The sequence below is a fragment of the Hylobates moloch genome, unplaced genomic scaffold (genome assembly GCF_009828535.3).
Source record: "Hylobates moloch isolate HMO894 unplaced genomic scaffold, HMol_V3 SCAFFOLD_1, whole genome shotgun sequence".
Classification (NCBI taxonomy): domain Eukaryota; kingdom Metazoa; phylum Chordata; class Mammalia; order Primates; family Hylobatidae; genus Hylobates; species Hylobates moloch.
Genome location: NW_026652276.1, coordinates 63,948,812 through 63,971,567, shown reverse-complemented (window position 1 = coordinate 63,971,567; position 22,756 = coordinate 63,948,812). Strand labels below are relative to the sequence as shown.

At 41.9% G+C, this 22,756-nt stretch overlaps 1 protein-coding gene and 1 long non-coding RNA gene across 10 annotated transcripts in view; one reads left to right on the top strand and one right to left on the bottom strand.

The window, feature by feature from the left end:
* The first annotated feature begins 331 nt into the window (after positions 1-331).
* LOC116810607 (uncharacterized) lies at positions 332-21,544 on the top strand. Its single transcript, XR_009214126.1, has 5 exons — positions 332-734; positions 2,483-2,583; positions 13,528-13,709; positions 17,963-18,083; positions 20,838-21,544. It is a non-coding gene; the product is annotated as an uncharacterized LOC116810607 (long non-coding RNA).
* The window catches only part of PRKRA (protein activator of interferon induced protein kinase EIF2AK2), a 20,971-nt gene continuing 16,943 nt past the window's right edge, over positions 18,729-22,756 (bottom strand). For all 9 annotated transcript variants that reach the window (XM_058440740.1, XM_058440739.1, XM_032755277.2 and 6 more), the window contains one exon: positions 18,729-19,425. In XM_058440740.1, coding sequence (XP_058296723.1) covers positions 19,268-19,425 — 158 coding nt within the window. In that variant the 3' untranslated portion in view covers positions 18,729-19,267. The remainder of the gene's footprint in view (positions 19,426-22,756) is intronic.

Here is a 22,756-nt window from a genome sequence, read left to right as displayed (position 1 = left end):
GGGTTTCTTTCTCCATGTTGGTCAGGATGGTCTCTCTCGAACTACCGACCTCAGGTGATCAGCCCGCCTTAGGCCTCCCAAAGTGCTGGGATTACAGGCGTGAGCCACCGCGCCCGGCTCCCCCACCAGCAATTTCTAAAAATGTATCTGTCTCCTCCCAAGGCCTTGTTCCTTCATCCCCAACCCGGTGCAGATTCAGACAAGCATTTTAGTTCCTAAGCCGCGCGGTGCTCCCAGCTCCCGCGCCTCTGGGCGGCCCACACCCCTCCCAATCCCCTCCTCCGCGCCGGCGTCCTCCTTGCTCTTGGGTGGCCGCGGCGCCCGCTCCCTCTGAATTCGCTGGGCAAGGATACAGCCGCCCGGGGCCTCTTGCTCGTGCTTGGTTTTCCGGACCCCGCTTCCTAAAGGGTCTTTAGGGGTTCCCGGACTCCTCCGCTTGGGAGCCTCTATCCTCCTAGGAGCCTCTATCCGCCCCGCACACCCCCCGGCAGGGCCGAGGGGAAGCTTCAGTGGCGACCTGGTGGGGCCTCGCGGCCCTGCAGCCTGACGTCAGCGCCGTCGCGGTCATTTAACAGCTTTTGTTTTGGGCAGAAGAACCTATGGGCACAAAAAGCAGGATCGAGTAGCGGTGGCTGAAGAACGAGCAGGAGCTTGAATTTCAGTTTTCTTATGAGGAATTTTCCAGAAAAGATATCTTCACTGTGAAATAAGTAAATAAATGCCCACTCAGTACAGTAAGTATTGATATCGTCCTATAGCATTTGGCTAGAAAGTAGTGTCAATAGGGTTTTTCCTTCAGATTTTGCAATACTGTTCAGAAGGGCCAATGCCAATCCTTCTGTGAGGAAGTTTTTTTTCTTCCTAAATATGTTAATTGCCTCAACTTGGACTAACGGTCACACTTGTGAATATGAGTGTAAGAAACAGTTTATTTCTCACATGTATGAAAAGGAAATTTTCCTTCATCTATCTCAGGCCCCTATTCAGCGTAAAGTCAAGATTATTTAACTTGCAAAATTAAACAATGATCTTATTTCAAATGAAATAAAATTCAGTCTGATCAGAAACCCCTTGGAGCAGTTTATATTAACCTAATTATCTTTTTACTGCAGTAAGTTACTTGAGGATTATAGAATGCATCTAAAAAGCAGTTATATTTACAGGTCCCAAAATTAAATGCTAAGGAAAAGCATTTCTGCAAACCCAGGTAGTAAGGACAAGCCGAAGGGAGTTTTATTCTGTCAAGTTTTACTCTAAATTCAATCGTTGATCAGCTAGATCTCGGCTTGGTTGTTCTTGGAGGAGCTGCCTTCCAAATGATTCCACTCTGAGCTCGCCGGCCACAGTAGCGTGAAATGGACGCCAGTCAGTTTCCTCTTCCTAAGACTGGGTGGGTGTGGTTTCGCTGGGCAGAATACACAGTGGCGACTCTGGCGGGATTTGAGGAGCCTGGAGAGGCCCACCACGTGTGTGTGTCTCCCCCTAGTGACCAACGGGCTGAAGTTCCTGTGGTTAAAGGCAATTGCTGATTTTGTCATTAGCTGGAAGGTGAAGCTCAACGACCTCCTGCGTGTACAGCACCATTCTAGAAGCTGGATGTGTTTAAAGATATGATGCAATATGTACCCAGAAGGCATAAGACTAGATCACTAGAGTACAAATTAAAATATCAAGTTGCATACGCTGAGTATGGGATTAGCTCAGCGCAACACACTTTGGAAAACACTACTTTAACCACCTCATTCTGAGTCCCTGTAATGCTTAAGATTATAGCACAGTTTAGGCACCTTATATACATTATGATGGAATGCTTTCCTAGAGTGATATTCTGTGGTGGAAAGAGCAAATCAAAGGTCTTTGTGTTCTCTGTGACTGTGGAAGAAATTGCAATTAAGTATTAACATAAATAGGGGTTTTAAAAAACGTGGGAAAAGTCTGAAGAAGCATTTGCAGAAACTCCTTACAAAGTCAGTGACAGCTAGGCCAGGCCAAGGTGGGCGGATCACTTAAGGCCAGGAGTTTGAGACCAGCCTGGCCAACATGGCAAAACCCTGTCTCTACTAAAAATACAAAAATTAGCTGGGTGTGGGTGGCTGAGGTGGGAGAATTGCTTGAACCCAGGAGGCAGAGGTTGCAGTGAGCTGAGATCGCACCACTGCACTCCAGTCTAGGCAACAGAGCACGACTCTGTCTCCAAGAAAAAAGAAAGACATGTACTGTAAATGTAAAATATAAAATATAGGCTGGATTTCAGAGACATGGTATGTAAAAAAGAATGTAAAATATCTCATTAATAATTTTTATATTTATTACATGTTAAAATGATAACGTTTTTGACATATTAGGTTAAATAGAATATAATTCAATCAGTTTCTTTTCTCAAAGAATGTGGCTACTAGAAATGTTTAAATTATATATATGGTTTGCATTACATTTTTTTCAGACAGTGCGGATGTAATAGTAACAAAAAGTCTATTTTTAGTTAAAAGGCCATCATCAGACAATGCAGGACAGATTGTGACAACAGGAAGTACTACAGAGATTCAGAGAATGCCATAAATAACCTTGGAATCCTGTGCTTGGGTAAAACATTTGCTTTTTACTTAGCTGATCCCTTAAAGCCTGTTAAGTTGAAATGTTACAGAGGGAATTTTATATTAGAGTTGGCCACCTCAATTTCATAACTTTGTAAGGAGAAAATGGCTTACATTTGTGCATCTTCAAGGTTTTCAAAGCATTTGCACATTTATTATCTCATTTCATCTTTTTAACCTGAGAGGAGGGTAGAGCAGGTTATCCCCATTTTACTGGTAAGGGAACTGAGGCTCAAAGAGTTCACGTGATGTGAAGAATATTGGAATTAAGGATGCCAGAGAACAGTGACTCAGAGTGACTAAGTCATTATGGGGTCCATTTGGAGGTCTCTATGTAGAGGAAGAGCTTCCTCAGGGACTTCTGCAGAGACGTCCTTTTTGGAGGACAGGAGGAAGCTTGAAGACACTTTTCCCCACTCAGACTCAGTACTGAGTACTTTTCCACTCTAAGCCCTTCACCTTCTCCTCATCCCAGGCCCTGGGTCCATAAAACTGCAGGAGCCTTTTGTTCAGGGGTTCTCTCAGCAATGCTGTGCTGATCCACCTGACCCTGGATTGGTGCCATTCTATCACAGCATGGCTTTAAAGCCTTGACCCTTCCTTTCATATTGGCTTATTGTCTTCACTGCTTTTCTGACATCTGGCACCTCAACTCTCTGGAACTAAGCTCGGCCCTTGACAATTAGACCTGCTGTCTCTTCCCACTCTGACTTCCCTCTTGTCTCCCATCCCAATACTCTTCCTTGCTCTGGCTAGGCACAGCCCCCAACTTTAAAGTTTTAGAGTGATCACAGGCATTTCTGGGATTTGGCCAAGGGATAAATTGAGTTGAGACTACATTGAGTTTGGGTTTAATGGGATATATGTATGTGGTTTGTAGTCACATCCATGTATAGTTAAGTAATGGTCATCCCACCACTGGAATGGTTTCTAGGAATACTCCTACTAGTGACTATGCGGGTTCACATACACCCTACATATAAAAGCAGGGCCATAGGTCACACTATGATATGAATGTGACCTATTGCTTGGCACTAGAACTGTGCAGGTAGTGGAGAAGAAACAGATTGAAATGAACTGTGGTAGATCCATTTCAAGAATGTCTCCAATACTTCCTTGTAGGCAGACCATTTGCAATGTGATTTTTTTAACTCTACCCATGAAAAGTTGGGCCCACCTCTTGAATCTGGGTGGGTTTTGTGACTTGCAATGCTGTGGAAAGAGCCATACTTGAAGAATAGGGCTGCTTTAGTCTCTAGGAAGGGGCTACTTTAAACCCATGCTAACAAAGCTTTTAAAATACCCCTCCTATAAGAATTAATGTGATCCATCACTGAATTAACTGTGAGAAAAAAACTGAATACTCTTTAAAGGAAGACAACAAAATCTTGATTCACAACAATGTAGAATCTGTAATGTCCAGCATATGATCTATCAAAACATAAGAGAATCAGAAAAGCAGGAAAATGTGACACATATTCAGAATATGTATTGCTGGACAGTGCTGATCACCTGTGTTTTCTAACACTGTAGGACTTGTGGAATCTTGACTCAGCTTGTCACTCATCAGTGGTAACTGTTCTCTGCTGGCCCTCACAGAATCTTACTCCGCACATGCACAGCTTTGTATTTGGCTAAAGACTTCAGGGGAATCCCTATGCAGGATTCTGTAGTTCCTTCTCTACACCACTCCTTATCCTCAGGCACTCTGCCCTACTTACTCTAGGCAACTCAGCGTCCCTGAGGTCTCTCTTCACTTCTCCATTCTGCAGTCCAAAATGGGCCCCTGAGCAGAAATCTAGGGCCACCAGGGGATCATCTCATGTGTTTCCCCTCTCTCAGGTTAGCAATCTGTGCTGTTGTCTAAGATTCTTTGCTTGGCCAAACTTTAAGCAGGCTCCTGAGCCTTTTACTAAGCCCATCTGTGCACTTCCATGTAAAAGCCAGTTGTAGCAAGAATGCTGCTTAGTTGGGTTAGCAAGAATCCCCACCTTTGATATCTGATCACTCTTGATATCTGATTGGGTTCCTCATCCTCTACCATCCCACAGGTGACATCTGATTAATCTGGTCTGACTTTGCAAGAATCCTGTTAGGTTGGTTGGTTTAGGCAAAATTCCCCTTACCCTTGATGTTTCCTCTCAGTACTTGTCTATCCACTGCCACTATCCTGCCCCTTGGCTATAAATTCTCTCTTGCCCATGCTATATTCACAGCTGAACCTAACCTCTCTCCCCTACAGCAGAATCCCATTGTAGAGGTCCCTATACCTTTTGAGATAGTCCTAAAATCTGCCTTATTGTGCTTTAAAAAGTATCATTTAATTTTTTTTTTTCTTTTTCAGAAGACAGGGTCTTGCTCTGTCACCAGGCTGGAGTGCAGTGGCACAATCGTAGCTCACTGCAGCCTCCAACTCCTGGGCTCAAGTGATTCTCCCACCTTAGCCTCCCAAGTAGCCAGGACTACAGGAGGGTACCATCAAGCCCAGCTAATATTTTAATTATTTTTATTTTTTGTAGAGATGTGGATCTCACCATTTGCCCAGACTGATCTCAAACTCCTGACTTCAAGCAATCCTCCTGCCCCAATCTCCTATAGTGCTGGGATTACAGGAGTGAGTCACTGCACCTTGCCTCATTGAGTAATTTTTTTCTTTATCATATACAATGTCTGAAAGGAGCTGCCTTCTGTCTTTTGTCCAGTTTTAAAGTTGTTTACAGTGAAAGGAGGGCTAGCCCACACGTTATTATATCATGTTTGGAAGCAGAAGTCAGTTACCCTTAAATTAGAGATGAGGAAACTGAGGAACTGAAAGGTTAAGCAACTTGCCCCAAATCACACAGCTGTTTACCTGTGATGGAGCTTGAATTCAAACCCAGGCAATCTATGTTTAGAGATGCTCACTTAATTATTTTTCTGTACAGCTTCTTAGAAAAATGGCTTTATATATGTATGTAAAATGTTTTGTCCAGTGTCAGGTAACAGTCAATCCTTAATAAAGTCTAGCTAAATTATTCTTTAAAATTCTAAAGCTCAGTATGAATTTGTTCCTAGCCCAGTGTTTCAAAGCAAAAGATGATTAATAGGACATAAGCACCATCATGTGAGTTGATCTTTATTAACACAATTTTTATTACTATTAGCAAATAAAAACAAAGCATTTGAGGCCGGGCGCGGTGGCTCACGCTTGTAATCCCAGCACTCTGGGAGGCCGAGGTGGGTGGATCACGAGGTCAGGAGATCGAGACCACGGTGAAACCCCGTCTCTACTAAAAATACAAAAAATTAGCCGGGCGTGGTGGCGGGCGCCTGTAGTCCCAGCTACTCGGAGAGGCTGAGGCAGGAGAATGGCGTGAACCCGGGAGGCGGAGCTTGCAGTGAGCCGAGATTGCGCCACTGCACCCCAGCCTGGGCGACAGAGCGAGACTCCTTCTCAAAAAAAAAAAAAAAAAAACAAACAAAAAAAACAAAGCATTTGCTTAAGTCCTTTATTAAGCGTTTGAACAAATGCTTAATAAAGCATGAACAAAATATTAAATCCTTAGCCTGCTTTCTTTTGCCATTTAAACTATCTTTCTTAATTAGAAATATGAGATAAAATGAATAAAATAAACCAAGCAATCAGGCACAGGTACTATCAGTTTCTGAATTTCAAATAAATCCTGTGCAGTAACACACCCATCTGGCCATAATGGAGATTGCACTAGAATGAAAGCACAAGCTCATAAATAAGAATGTAAATATTTGTAATAGAACCCAGCATTTACTATACTATCTAATTCTTAATCTGCCATCTAAATGAGCTCCAATTGTTCATCTTATTTTAAAAAATTGTAACTGGAGACATCTGTAAGTCCAAGCCTTTCTTTAGTTTTAGCTCATATACTTGAAAACAGTTTGCCTCTGTCTTCTGCCTCTTTTTTTGGTGAGATATATGTAAATATTTTTCAAACCTCTACTGTATCTATTAGCACAGAATGCTATAAACATGTGGCAGCTATCCATTCCCTCAGATCAGCATAGAAAGAAAAACTAGTTTCTCCAGGTCTTCTCTCTACAATGTCCCACTCTTGCCCCAGCCCAAGCAGTGAAGCAAAAACCACATATTCCAATCCATCTACTTCGCCCTCTCTAATGTTCAAAAATTGACTGAATAGCTATCAGATCTTCATTACACACTGTTCTCTAAAGATGGCCTTTTTGATAAGTCTTAACCTAAAAAAATTATTGAGGGAAATGAAGAAATCAGAAAATGATAAATTAAATACAAGAAATGTAAGACTTGGCTTATTGTTATCGTCTCCTTTTTGATATCAGCTGTATTTGTGGCAGAAAGCCATCATGATCTGCTATCTCAATATATTGTCAAGCTAGTAATTCTGAATATGTTGTCAAGCTTGTAAATGTTCTGAGTAGACCACATCCTCAGTAATTTCCACAAGTTTACAGTTTTTCAGGTAAAGCTATAATTTATTGCCTTAAAAGAAATTCGTTTTTTCAATGTAGTAAGAGCTGCTGCTTAGTTACAATACTCTGAAACTTCCACGAAACTATCCTTTTTAGAACTCATATTACAATATGGGCTCTTTCATGTTTTTTAACTTCTTTGGACCTTGAGATGCAGTGTTATTCTAGATGCGGCATTACTCACAGTGGACATTGTCCTCAAATTAGCATAATTTCTATTTCATTTCCTACATATTGTTTTGGATAATGTTGAAAGAAATCTCTTGAAAATGCAAATACTTTTTGTCGCAGCACATACACACACCGTCTACAGAAACCTTGTCTTTGTTTAGTGTTGCTATAAAGGAATACCTGAGACTGGGTAATTTATAAAGAAAAAAAGTAATTTCGCTCCGGATTTTAGATGGCTGGAAAGTTCAAGATTGGGCTTCTGCATCTGGTGAGGGCCTTAGGCTGCTTCCACTCATGGCAAAGGTAAAGGGAAGCTGGTGTGTGCAGAGATCACATGCAAGAGTGGAAGCAGGGGTGGGGGAGAGGTGCTAGGCTCTTTTTAACAACCAGCTCTTTTGGGATTTAATAGTGTGAGAACTCACTCACCCTTAAGGGAAGGCATAAATCTATTCATATGGGATCCACCCCCATGATCCACACACCTTCCATTGGGCCCCACCTTCCAACACCACCACACTGGAAATCAAATTTCAACATGAGATTTGCAGGAGAAGGGACAAACAAACCATATCCAAACCATAGCAACTCTGCCAAAAATAAAAAGCAAAGAAAAAACTGGCTACAAACTCATAATTTGTCCTCTCTCCAGAAATTCTAATAAAAGTCAAAAGATATATGATCTGAAGAGAATGCAGAGTATCTCCAATGCTGACTTGTAATTTTATATATCTTAAATTATGTGATTTCTATGATATTCTTATCATCTTTTTTCACTAAACTATAACTCCATATCTCAGGTGGGACTCTCAGGGAGCAGACTCAGGAGACAGTGGGCAGCAGGTTTATTAGGGAATGCTTTTGTGATCGTCATCTGTGGAAGGAATGGGAAGAAATCAGGATTGGGTGAAAGGAGGACTTGGGTTGTGATACAGTGTCAACAGTGTTCTCAGCTTGACCCCATGGGAAACTCTGAAGCTGGTTGGCCCTTTTGATGTCCCATATTGGAGCAAGAAGGCCAGGACTTTGTTGCCCAGTCACTGGATGCAAGGAACCCAAAGATGGGGGTGACCTTGGATGCAGTGACACTCTCAGCTGTTCTCAGTGACTTACCTGGAGATAAAACTCAGTCCTCCATCCTTACAGGCTCAGAGTCCCTGGTCCCTATAATCCTTTTAGGCTCGTAAGGGCTGCTACACCATCCATTTACAATCAAAATTGGGCAAGAGCATACCAAGAGGTGCATACGTGCACTGCTTGGTTACCAACATTTTCCTCCTTCCTCCAACTGTGTAACCATGGTCCTACCTCCTCTTTATGATAAGATCCATTATCCCTGCCAGGATGTGACTCCTCTTTTTGCCTGCTACTTTCTTGGCACAAGGAACCTGAAGTACCTAGCCCGCAGATGTAGCTCATAGTTCAATGAGACTGATGAGTCTCTTCTTGGGTCTCACTGAACTATAAACTACATCTGCTGGTGGAGGTGTTTCACCTTTAGGAAGCAGGACCTCTAAATGACAGGACCCAGTGTTGTGGAGCCAGGAAGCACAATTTCCCCCAAGAGAATCACTGGGAATGTTAGAAAGCAGGGCCATTCCTGCTTCTACCTCTTGATTCCTGGACCCATGTATTCTACCTATTGAGAACACAGCCCTACATAAAGACCATTAAAGTGTCCACTTCATCTTAAAGGATGGTGTTCATGTTAGGTATGCCTTCAACAAGTTAATTATTCATTCTATCAGGGTAGAGGCTTCTGGGTGATGCAGCATGTAATAATAAGACAAGCAGAGGCTGTGGTCATTTGCCCACTCTCTTTCCTCCTTTGCTATAAAACAGGTCCCATGAGGTAGTTCAAACTCTCTGAAAGCTCTCAGTGATGCTGGCCAATGCCCTGCAGATAGAAAAGGAGAATCATTTAGAATATGTTTCTATTCCTGTCAAAATGAGTCACTGCCTCTTGTTAGGATCATTATTGTAAGTCAGCTTGCCACCAAGTAACTGATTGGTCTTCTTGAGGAATAGGCACTCAGCATTGCAGCATTGGTCTCTGTTGTTAGCAGGCTGAAAATTCAGCAGTGAATATAACTAGATCAGCCTCCGTGTATAGGAGCTCATCCTGTTAGGTCTATTATATAGCCTCCAATCCTGCCACAGTAGTTATTCCAATGCCAGATGCTGGATGTTATTAACCAGCCAAGCCCTGATGCTGACTCGGTTGTTCAGGGCCTTTTCCATTATGGATACTTTGTAGTATAAATCAAACGCAGTACAAAGCTCCTAACGCTTTGTGCCCACTCTCACGTGCCCGATCCACCATTTGTATCTCAAATCTCTTTGTTCCCAATAGTTTAGTCTCTCTATTTTCAGGACCCTGATCCCATGACCAAGCCCGTTGCCACTACCCATGTATATTCTAACTTTGAGCCCCTTTCTACACAAATGGACGGCAAAGTATACTGCCCAAAGGTCTGCCCTTTGGGAGGATTTTCCCTTACTATTGACTTTCAGGGCCACCCCTGAGGGGCACAGTAATACAGACACCATCTATTTTGTTTGCCAAAATATACCCATTTGTGAGTCAAATTCATGCATTTTCCTCTTTCATCAGCTGGTCATATGGGATCAGTGACAATAAATGTAAGCCAAGGGAGAGACACTGGTGCAACAGTGGTAGAGACACGGGAGTCTAGGCTGCTTGCTAATGTAACATACTGTGCCCTCTGCCTATGTTTGTGTTCTACATGTATAGAACCCAGCTCATGATCATTGTTCTTGGCTTCATGGCCACTTGGCATCCCTTTGTCAGGTGCTACATCTCTATAAAAGCCCAGCAGCACATCAGCAGCTGTCTGTTGAAAGGTGTTTACTTCCTTGCTACAGATAGCATGGCCAGACTCTTGGGTCTGCATTGTGATTTTCCCATTAGGACTTCTCATAAACTCCACACAGAATCTTTTCCTACATGTCTAATACAACAGCATCTGCTGGGTGGTATGGCAAAGTGGTAAAACCGCCACCTGGACCTGCTTCAGAGCCCTTTTCTGCTCTAGGTCCCACTTGAAATTGGAAGCCTTTCATGTCACCCAGTGTATAGGTAACAGCAAGTATTTCCTGCTATGGCATATGCTGCCTCTAGAACCCATAGAAACCTATCATTCTTTTATGCTACCTTCTTTATGGTGAGAGGTACAAAATGCAATAATTTGTTGCTTATTTTGGAAGGGATATCTTGGCATGCCCTGGACTGTGGACCCACTAGAGAGCCACCAGTGGAAGTTCCTTGAATCTTTGTAGGGTTTATCTCTCACCTTCAGAGTGTATGTGCCATAGCTCCAATGTATTATCTACTTCTTGCTCTTCCGGTCCAATTAACACAGTATAATTGATATAGTGGATCAGTGATGTTCTGCAAGATGCCCACCTCGTCTTGGTCCTTCAGACTATATTATGATAAAAGCTGGGAGAGTTAACATGCTTCTAAGAAGATTATACATGTTCACTATTGTCTGACCCAAGGCAATGTATTTCTGATCCTCTTTTCTAATAGAGATAGAAAGGATGCATTTGTGAGATCAACAGCTGCATATTGTATACGTGGTGCCATGTTGTGATTTCTACTTTTTTGAATCTGTTGAGACGTGTTTGAAATATGGTCTGTTCTGGAGAATGAGAAAAGAATGTGTCTTCTCTTGCTGGGCATGGTGGTTCACGCCTATAATCTCAGCACTTTGGGAGGCTGAGGTGGGTGGATCACCTGAGGTCAGGAGTTCGAGACCAGCCTGACCAACATGGAGAAACCCCATCTCTACTAAAAATACAAAAATTAACCGGGCATGGTGGTGCATGCCTGTAATCCCAGCTACTTGGGAGGCTGAGGCAGGAGAATCACTTGAACCCGGGAGACAGAGGTTGTGGTGAGCCAAGATCACACCATTGCACTCTGTAGCTGTTGGGTAAAATATTCTGTAAATGTCAGTTAGGCCTATTTGATCTTGTATGTAGTTTAACTCCAAAGTTTCTTTGTTGATTTTCTGTCTGGATGATTTATCTGTTACTGAGAATGGGGTGTTGAAGTCCCCTAATATTACTGTATTGCAGTTTATCTCTCCCTTTAGATCTATTAATGTTTGCTTTGTATAATTGAGTGCTCCAGTGTTGGGTGCATAGATATATAAATTATTATATCCTCTTGCTGAATTGACTCTTTTGTCATTAAGTGTTGGGTGCATAGATATATAAATTATTATATCCTCTTGCTGAATTGACTCTTTTGTCATTATGTAGTAAACTTCTTTGTCTCTTTTTATAGTCTTTGACTTGTAGTCTATTTTATCTGATGTGAGTATAGTTATTCTTGATCTTTTTTTATTTCCACTTGCATATATTTTTTTTTCCATCCCTTTACTTTCTATGTGTGTCATTACAGGGGAGGTGAGTTTCTTGTTAGCAGCATATAGTTAAGGGCTTGTTTCTTTATCAGTTCAGCCTTTTTATTGGAGAATTGAATCCCCTTACATTCAGTGTTATTATTGACAAGTAAGGACTTACTACTGTCATTTTGTGCTTGTTTTCTAATTGTTGTTTTATAATTCCTCTCTTCCTTTCTTATTGTCTTCCTTTGGGGTTAAGTGATTTTCTCTGGAGTATGTTTTAATTTGTTGCTTTTCGTTTTTAGTGTATCTATTATAGGTTTTTACACTGTGGTTACCATGAGGCTTACATAAAACATAGATATACCAAGTCATCTTAAAGAGATGACAACTTATCTTAGATTAAAAAAAAAGAAAAAACTAAAAAAAAAGCCTTTATACCTTAACTCCATCCCTTCTACATTTTGACTTTTGTTTGTCTCAATTTACATATTTTTATATTGCTTATCTCTTAACAGGTTGCTGTAGCTGTTATTGTTTTCGGTAGATTTGTCTTTTGGTCTTCATACTAGAGTTATAAGTGGATTACACACCACAATTTCAGTATTGAAGTATTTGGGGATTGTCTTTGTACTTAATTTCATCAGTGGGTTTTATACCTTCAGATGTTTTTGTTTTTGCACATCGGTGTTTTTTTTTTTTTTTCTTTTGGATTGAAGAACTCCCTTTAGCATTTCTTTTTTTTTTTTTTTCAAGGTCAAAATATATATATATTTTTTAATTATACTTTAGGTTTTAGGGTACATGTGCACAATGTGCAGGTTTGTTACATATGTATCCATGTGCCATGTTGATTTCCTGCACCCATTAACTCGTCATTTAGCATTAGGTATATCTCCTAATGCTGTCCCTCCCCCTTTAAGATGGGCTTCATGGTAGTGTTTTCTCTCAGCTTTTGTTTATCTGGGAAAGACTTTACCTTGCTTTGATGGTTGAAGGATAGCTTTACAGTATTCTTGTGTGGCAGACTTTTTTTTCTTTCAACACTGAAAATTTCATCCCATTTGCTCCTGGCCTGTATGGTTTCTGTTGAGAAGTCTGTTGCCAGTTGAATTGGAATTTATGTTATTTGCTTCTTTTCTCTTGCTGCTTTTAGGACTCTTTCTTTGTCCTTGCCCTTTGAGAGTTCGACTATGCCTAGGGGTAGACTTATCTGGGTCGAATCTGTTTAGTGTTCTCTGACCTTCGTACCTGGATATTTATATCTTTCTCTAGTTTTGGAAAAAATTTTTTATTATTTTTTTGAATAAGCTTTCTCCCCCTTGATGTTGCTCAACTTTTTCTTGAACACTAGTTATTCTTAGATTTGGTCTTTTGAGATAATTTTCTGTATCTTGTAGGTGATCTTCATTCTTTTTCGTTCCTTTTTCTTTTCTCCCCTCTGTGTAATTTCAAGTGGCCTGTCTTTGAGCTCACTGACTTTTTCTTCTCCTTGATCCATTCTGTGGTTGAAATCATCTAATTTTTTTTTAGTTCAGCAAATATATTTCTCAGTAATGAGAATTTTGTTTTTTTTCTAATTATTTTAATCTGTTAAATTTCTCTGATAAACTTATAGATTGCTTGTCTGTGTTATCTTGGGGGTTACTGAGTTTCCTTAAAACTGCTATTTTGAATTCTTGGTCAGAGAGCTCACATATCACCATTTTCTTAGATTCAGACACTGGTTCCTTGCTTTGTTCATTTGGGGAGGTCATGGTTCCCTATTGCTGTTTTTTTTTTTGTGGATGTACATCCATATCTTTGCATCGAAGGATTATTTATTCTAGTCTTCTCTGTCTTGATTGTTTTGTTTTCTATTGGGGATGTTTGCTTAGAGATTCTTTGTGACTTATCTGTTAAATTTCTTATTTTCTCACTAGGTCACCGTCTCCTTTTTGGAACTTGATGGCACCTTAAGCCCAGGTTTGCCTCCACTCTAGAAACTCATCAGAGTGATGCCCTTCTCAAATGGGGGAGGTCCCAAAGGGGATATCCTGGCAGTGTGAGAGGCCGGCTAAAGGTCTGTGCCAAGAGGATCTGTGGAATGCATCTCCCACAGCTGGTGAGTAACCACTCTGATCTGGCATCTTCTTTGGTCAAGTTACAGAGCAGAGTTTCCAGGGCTGGGGATTGAAGTCCTGCCTCCTCCCTTTGTCTCTGGTTGTCCTTGGTAATGTTTTTCCCTCAAGGTACTCGTAGGGGTGAGTCAGGGACAGGTCTCCTTCCAGGGAATCCAAGATGGCAGGGAAGTTGGTTGTCTACCTTGATCTCACTTTGCCCATTGTAGAAACTGTGAGTTGGGGAAAGTTTTCCACACACTTGGTGCTGGACAGATTGTGGCAAGGGGCACCACAGATATAAAAATCTGATTCTCTTACCATGCTCAGAGTTTTTTCACTTCTGTGTCCCCAGGAATTGACTCATCCTCATATCTGAGTTCTGGGATATTGTTGGTGATAATCTCAGTGCTGTGTATTTGTTTTTGGTTTTCTGGTGTGGAAGTGAAGCCAGCTTGCGTCTACACTGCCATTTTTGAACCAGAAGTCCACCTGATGCCATGTGGGTCTGCTCTAACAAAGATGCCTATAGCTGTCTCTGTAGATACAATTGGAGCTACTACTTCATAAAGTTTATGGTAGCCAACTCTCTGGTTTTTGGAGGGTCTAGACTGGTGAATTAAATGGAGATACAATGTGAACCATCATCCCCGAATCTTTTAGGTCTTTTAGGATGGCATTAATTTCTGCCATTCCCTGAAATGAAATATTATTTTTTGATTTACTATATTGGTATGGAGAAGAGGTCAATTTTTAAAGCTTCCACCTGGCCACTTGGCCTTTATCACTATGTTAGCTCTTACCACACATGCCGAGAAACGTGGTGCCACTAATCAAGTATATGTATCACAATTATACACTCAAGGACTAGGTGGGTCTGTGGATATATTGAGAGCCAGACTTGGGCCAGGACACCCTAGGACTTGGCCTCAATAACCCTTACTCTAATCAAGGGCATATAGTGACAGTTCTGTGATATCATTGTTAACTCAGACCCTGTGTCCAACAGATATCAAAATGTTGAGTATTCCCCTTTCACCACTGTATGATTTCCTGAGTAATGGCGATAGGTCCCTTTGGAGAAGGACTAGAGGAATCATTATTGTGCATACTTGTGGTATTACACAATCCTTCCTCCTGGGGACCCAGATTCTTCTTTAGTTAATGGGCCTGGATCCAAAAACTGACTCAGGTCAGGAAATTGGGCAAGGGGTCATGATTATTTTTTATTTTTATTTATTTATTTATTTTTGAGACAGAGTTTCCCTCTTTAGCCCAGGCTGGAGTGCAGTGGCACAATCTCTACTCATGGCAACCTCCACCTCCTGGGTTCAAGCAATTCTTTTGCCTCAGCCTCCCGAGTAACTGGGATTACAGGTGCGCACCACCTTGCCCGGCTAATGTTTGTATTTTTAGTAGAGACAGGGTTTCACCATGTTGGCCAGGCTGGTCTCAAACTACTGGCCTCAGGGGATCCGCCCTCCTTGGCCTTCCAAAATACTAAATTTATAGGCATGAGCCACTGCATCCCACCAGTTTAACTTTAATTGGCTTAGTTGCCAAGAGAGGAAGTTGGGGAGGATCCTGAGGAGTGTATGTTTTGTCCTTGGAGAGAGAGCTCATTGTCTTCAAGCAAAAGAGGGAGCACACTAGCCCTTATTAGAGAAGAGAGGGGCACTTCTGTAGCCTTAGAAGGGGCACTTCTGTAGCCTTAGAAGGGGCACTTCTGTAGCCTTGGAAACCTGAGAATTGAAGATTTTTCAGGTGCATCAACCCAGATGGTTTCATCCCATGTGTCGGGGTTCCATTTTCTCCCAATCAGGGTCCTGACAACAGCACGGTAGACCTGCCTAGCTTGGGTCCTAACTTCTTTGGAGTTTTATTCTCATGATTAAGTCCTGGGCCTGGTCCTCAGCTTTCTCTCCTCATTGGCTTGAGGAGCTGAGAGTCTCTTATTCTACAAGGGAGGCTTTCTGGCCCTCACACTGAGTTTTTGTTTGTTTTTGAGACAGGATCTTGCTTTGCCACTAAGGCTGAGTGTGTAGTGGCACCCAGGCTGAGAGTGCAGTGGCACAGTAAGCTACTGTAACCTTGAACTCCTGGACCCAAATTATCCTCTGGCCTCAGCCTCTTGAGTAACAGAACAAACGCATGCCACTATGCCCTGCTGATTTTAAAAAATTTTTGTGGAGATGGGCTTTGCTATGTTGCCCAGGCTGGTCTTGAATTCCTGGCCTCAAGCTATCCTCCCTTTTTGGTCTTCTGAGACACTGGAATTACAGGCATGAGCCACTGCTCTTGGTCCCACACTCAGCTTTTAATTACCAACTAATCACTCTCATTCTTTTATTTTGAGACAGGATCTCACTCTGTAGCTCAAGCTGGAGTGCAGTAGTGCAAACATAGCTCACTGCAGCCTCAAACTCCTGGGGTCAGGTGATCTTCTTGCCTCAGCCTCCCAAATAGCTAGGACTACAGCCACAAGCTACTGGGCATGGATAATTTTTTAAATATTTGTAGAGACAGGGTCTCGCTATGTTGCCCAGGCTGGTCTCAAACTTCTGGCTGAGCCTCCCAAACTGCTGGGATTACAAGTGTGAGCCACTATGTCTGGCCCATTCTCATTCTTCTGTTATCTTTTTCCAAGGTATCGGTCTAGTTCAGTAATAACTCATCAGTTCCACTGTCCGCACTGTTTCCCACCTGATCTTTGTGCCTGCCAGTGCATTTCTTTGTGTTGACATGCCATCTCAGTTCACCATTAGTGAAAGTTTTAACAACTGCACTGTCAGAGTGTGCTAGCAGTTAACTTCTCCCTACCCCAGTGAGGAGAATCTCATCCTATAAGTGAGAAGGCAAGAGAAATGGCTCCAAAAGCGCACTGGAGCACCTACTTTCCTGCAACCCTTCTGGTACCAAGTATCACAGATGCTGAGATGAAGATTAGTGGGTAGGAGATTTATTAAGGATTGCCACCTGTGGAAAGAAAGGAAGCTCCACTGGGTGGAGGAAGAATATGGGCTATGATGCAATCTCAAAGGTGGCCTTAGCTGACACTAAGGGGAACTCTGAAGCTAGGATGGTCTTTCAGATTGTCCTAATATGGGGCAATGGGACTAGTCTTTGCATGCAGCCTGGCCCAAGAAGGAAGTGTGACTTCAGATGAGGTGGCTCTTTTCAGTTAAGAGGGCAATTATAACTGACAGCTGAGGGCCGTTGGGTACACACTGCCAGGGCGAGAAAACAAAATCCTCTGTAGGGAAGGGGAACCTGTGTGGCATATCACAGCACACCCCGAGAACAGGGGAGCAGCTCTTCATCAAATAGCACAATATGGGCCAACATATTCCCAGAGGCTGCTGTAGTGCTGGGCACATTAGTGCTCAATAACTTATTGAATTAGTATTATCATATTGTGCTACTGCCATCCTCATCTTTTAAAGTTACTTATCACTTAATGGATGTTCTTATGTGTTAGAACTGACACTATGAAGATGACTATGACACAATTACCTGTTGAGCCTATTTGGGAAATTAACCTATATTTAACAAGTTTGACTAATTAGATTGGTTAAGAGCCTTAGCAGAGAGCTAAACAAAATGGTGTTAAAAAGAATACACCTGATGGTCCAAGAAAATCCCTAACTCCCTAGAAAATCTGGATAGTCTGAGAGGTGACATTTGAACCGTGTAAGAATGCACTTTCCTCCAGAGCCAGCAGCAGGCAAAGCAGAGGCAGCAGCAATTTTATCTTCTGGGCACCTTATCCTCAGACCTCATTTTATCAATACGTATGGACTGTCTACAACCACGTAATATTATCCTTTTCATCAGCCTTATGAAATTTTCCTCCAATTTATCCAAGTCAGGATCTCAGTATGCAGAAGTCTAATGTCATCTCGGAGAGTTCATTGTGCCTCCCCCATATCCAAGACCATTTACTAAAACCTTAGTTCAATCTTTAAAGAGTCACAAGATCCTATTATGCCTAGTTTTTTTCCAGTCTTTTAAGTCTATTCCTTACCTTGCCAAAAAAAGTACCTGTTTCTATGGTTTAACAAATGGAGCTTAGAATATGGAACTATGGTAAGTGCTCTTTAGAATTTAAAATAAGTTATATGTACTGGTTTTCCTTTATTTTGTAGTCTTGTTCTCAAAGAATTCCAGATATGATTTTTTCCAGACAAAAATACCTGCTACATACTTCCTTCTGTATGAATACATGAGACCTACCTTCATTCATGTTTCCTCTATGAAGCTTTCCCTGAGCTCCAAACACAGAGCTGAGACTTCCACCTAATGTAGAAAGCTAGCACGAGCCGGCGCTGACAGATGGAACACTTTGAGATGTTACAAGATGGTATATGGAAACACAAAAGGTAAGGTTAAAATCTGTTCATTAGACTTATTTCCTAACCTTTTAATCACTCATCTCTTGGGAACATTCTTGCAACTGAACTGAATAAACTGGGAAGGTTTTTTGGGTAATTCTACTAACGCTTTTTTTTTTTGAGACATGGTCTCACTCTGTCATCCAGGCTGGAGTGCAGTGGTGTGATCCTAGCTCACTGCAGCTTTGATCTTCTGGGCCCAAGCAATCCTCCCACCTCAGCCTCCTGAGTAGCTGGGACTAAAAGTGTGCCACCACACCTGATTTTGTTTGTTTTTGGTAGAGATGGGGACTATGTTGCCCAGGCTGGTCTCAAACTTTTGGCCTCAAGGGATCCTCCCACCTTGGCCTCCCAAAGAGTTGGGATTATAGGCATGAGCCAACGTGCATGGTCAAATGCTTTTTAAACTAGTAATTCACTTGTGTATGGTTATGTCAAAGAAAAATACAAGATTACATACGCTTAGAGAAACTAAGGAAGTAACCCATTACATGTATGTTTGTAAATTTTGCTTAGGCCATCGTTTTTTATTTTCACCTTTGAATTTCAAAGTAAATTAGGGATATGTAAATAACAGAATTATCAACATTAAAATCTTATTCACAACAATGGCTAACAAGAACAGGACGACAGTCAAGTCAGTAGCTTTTTAATAAAATGAGCAGAATCCCATCACAACAGTTCTTTGTTACATGAATTCAAATACACAGCAGACCAATCATGTTCCCTGAAATTTAACAATCATACTTAATAAAGGCCTGTTAGTGCTGTCCCTCAAGACTCTAATTCTAAAGGGCTTCCTTTGAATTCCCTTTATAAAGCTTTGTGCAAAGAAGAGCTTAAGCACCAGTAAGAAAGACTGTTGCTAGCATTTTTATTTCATCATCAACAACAAACATGCAGTTTCTTTCTCTGATGTGCATGGCACTGTAAAATGGGCGCTACACTCTCTTGTGGTACAAAGTTTATAAATACAATATACTGATACAAAGTTGAAGCCATTAAAAAGAGCTTGATAACAACTATGAAGAGAATTAAATCTGGAGTGTTGATGGAATCTATGAAGAGATTTAGAAACAAGACATAAACACTACGGTAAAAGTTTTACTTGGGAAGGGGCCAGAGGGGAACTTTTTATGTGCTACTGAAAGATTTTTTAAGTTGCTCCAAATTTACTTTCTTTCTGCTATTATCTTTAAATACTGCAAAGCATTGTGAGCTGCATCACTTTGTGCATTGCCACAGGAGATACCGGAGCCATGACAGACCGTGATGGGGCTGGTGGACAGTTCAGCAAGACATTGGTACTGTCCATTGGCGCTCAGTTCATCTGTAATGACACATTCAAGGATGATGATTAATGTCCAATATGTATAAAGTGGATCCCTTTGTAAAAACAATACAATTCTTATTATTGTCTTTCTTTTTAAGCATCCATGGTATACTACACCACTCACAATCTTTGTTTTGTTTGTACAAACAAAAAACCACAACCGCTCAGCTGTAGCAGTTTTCAAACACGTTACACTTCATAATGATCCAACAGCGTTAAAGACATACAGATATCTAGGCTGCACTCTAGCTCACTCAATCAGAAATATACGGTTGGGGGTGGCTGATTCCCACACTTAAAAAAAGCTCCCAAGGCAATTCTAATATAGTTAGTTGAACACTATTTGGAAATTACTGAACCACACGGTAACTTTCCCAAAAGGGAAAGAACCATTTGCTAGAGGACTGGAGAGGTTGTATTTTCCACTAGGAAGTCATTTTCAGGAGGCATTTGAACCAGGAATAACTTGGGTCAAGGCAAAACCTCCCTTGTGTCTTCTATTAAAAAAAAATTTGGCCGGGCGCGGTGGCTCACGCTTGTAATCCCAGCACTTTGGGAGGCCGAGGCGGGCGGATCACGAGGTCAAGAGATCGAGACCACGGTGAAACCCCGTCTCTACTAAAAATACAAAAAATTAGCCGGGCGTGGTGGCGGGCGCCTGTAGTCCCAGCTACTCGGAGAGGCTGAGGCAGGAGAATGGCGTGAACCCGGGAGGCGGAGCTTGCAGTGAGCCGAGATCGCGTCACTGCACTCCAGCCTGGGTGACAGAGCGAGACTCCGTCTCGAAAAAAAAAAAAAAAAAAAAATTTAATTGATACATAATAATTGTACGTATTTATGGAGTTGTCCGTTCACGTTCCTAGGTTTTAAGTCTGTGCAGAGTCTAGTTCTTTATTTATACTGTAAACGGGTTATGGTGTTTTAAAAACAATACCTGACCCAGGAAACAAATGTTCTTCCCATCAACTGATGAGCCACTCTTACTAAAGATGGCTGAAATGAGGGCAAAGAGGAAGAAATAGAAACGTGCGGTATGATTTATTTAAAGAGGCATAATAAAAATGTTATTTTTGATATTCTATTTAGTGGAAAATATCCAGATACAATGGGATTATTTAATGAGTGAAGAGGCTTTCTAGTTCTAGCATCTAGGTTCTTTTCTCCTGACCCTCCAGCCTCTGCTTGAGGCTCATCCATGTTGTAGCATATATCAGAACTTCATTTCTTTTTACAGCTGAATAATATTTCATTGGAAGGACAGTCTACAATTTGTTTATCCACTTATTCATTGATGGATGTTTTGGGCTGTTTCTATCTTTTGGCTTTTGTGAATAGTGCTGCTATGAATATACAGGTATCTGTGTGTACAGGCATTTGTTTAAATACCAGTTTTTGATTTCTACTCCTAGGAGTGGAGTTGCTGGGTCATATGGCAATTCATTTGAGGAACTGAGAAGCTTATTCCACGGGGCTGAACTGTTTTATATTCCCACCAGCAACATGTAAGGTTCCAGTTTCTCTACATCATCACCAACACTTGCTATTTTCCATTTCCTTAATGATAGCCATCCTAGTGGATTTGAAGTGGTACCTTATCGTGGTTTTGATTGCATTCTCTATTGACTAATGATATTGAGCATCTTTTCATGTATTTTTTGGTCATTTGGTCATTTTTCCTTTTTAATTTTAAAATTTTGAGACAGGCTCTCACTATGTTGCCCAGGTTGGTCTCAAACTCCTGGGTTCCAGTGATCATCATGCCTCAGTCTCCCAAAGGGGTGGGATTACAGGTGTGAGCCACTTTGCCCAGCCCATTTGTACATCTCCTTTGGAGAATATCTAGGTTCTTTTGAAGGTAGTTGCATATAAACTAGCCAAATTAACAGACTGTGGTTTTTAGATGGCTTTCCATATCTACAAGAACTATTTAGTTCTCAAAACTGGGAAGAAATGTTTCAGAGGCATCATTAATTCATAATCTAAAAATTTATCTCAGGTTTCCTTTTTTCCCCCAGATTCTGTATCCTCCATAGTCCTATTCATGACACGGGTTGTTCATCTCTGTATTCTAAACCCTCAAGAAACTGTAGACACTAACAAATATTTATTGGATGAATGCATCAGCCACCTTTACTTTTTTTTTTTTTTTTTTTTTTTTTTGAGACAGAGTCTCTCTCTGTCACTCAGGCTGGAGTGCAGTGGCGCGATCTCGGTTCACTGCAACCTCCGCCTCCCGGGTTCAAGCAATTCGCCCAGCTGAGCCTCCCGAGTAGCTGTGATTACAGGTGCACGCCACCATGCCTGGCTAATTTTTGTATTTTTAGTAGAGACAGGGTTTCACTGTGTTGGTCAGGCTGGTCTCAAACTCCTGACCTCAGGTGAACCGCCCGCCTTGGCCTCCCAAAGTGCTGGGATTACAGGCGTGAGCCACCGCACCCGGCCTCCAGCCTCTTTTCTTTTTTTTTGAGACAAGTTTCACTCTGTCACCCAGGCTGGAGAGCAGCGGCATGATCATGGCTCACTGCTGCCTCAACCTCAAGGGCTCAAGTCATTGTCCCCACCTCAGCCTCCCTAGTAGACTGGACTACAGGCATGTGCCACCACACCTGGCTAATTTTTCATCTGCCACCTTTTCTAACCATCTGTCTGCACTGACTTCCCAGGTTCTGCATCATTATTGGTTTACTGAGACAATGCACTTGACCCGTCCTTCAATCCCAAAGTAGCACAGAATATCAGGAGTTCTTTGAGCCCCTAAGTGCCCTACTTTCCCAGGGTTAGGGGACTCTAACAAGCAAGGTCCCCACATCTGTCTGTGGTTGGATATGGATATAAAATTTCTCATACATGTTAAATCAAGATACTTTGGCCAGGCACAGTGGCTCACACCTGTAATCCCAGCACTTTGGGAGGCTGAGGTGTACAGATCACTTGAGGTCAGGAGTTCGAGACCAGTCTGGTCAACATGGTGAAACTCCCATCTCTACTAAAAAAAAAACTTTGGGAGGCCGAGGTGAGTGGATCATGAGGTCAGGAGTTTGAGACCAGCCTGGCCAACATGGTGAAACTCCATCTCTACTAAAAATGCAAAAATTAGGTGGGCGTAGTGGCACACACCTATAGTCCCAGCTACTCAGGAGGCTGAGGCAGGAGAATTGCTTGAACCTGGGAGGCAGAGGTTACAGTGAGCTGAGATCACACCACTGCACTCCAGCCTGGGCAACAGATCAAGACTCATCTCGGGAAAAAAAAAAAAAAATTAGCCAGATGTGGTGGTGGATGCCTGTAATCCCAGCTTCTTGGGAGACTGAAGCAGGAGGATCGCTTG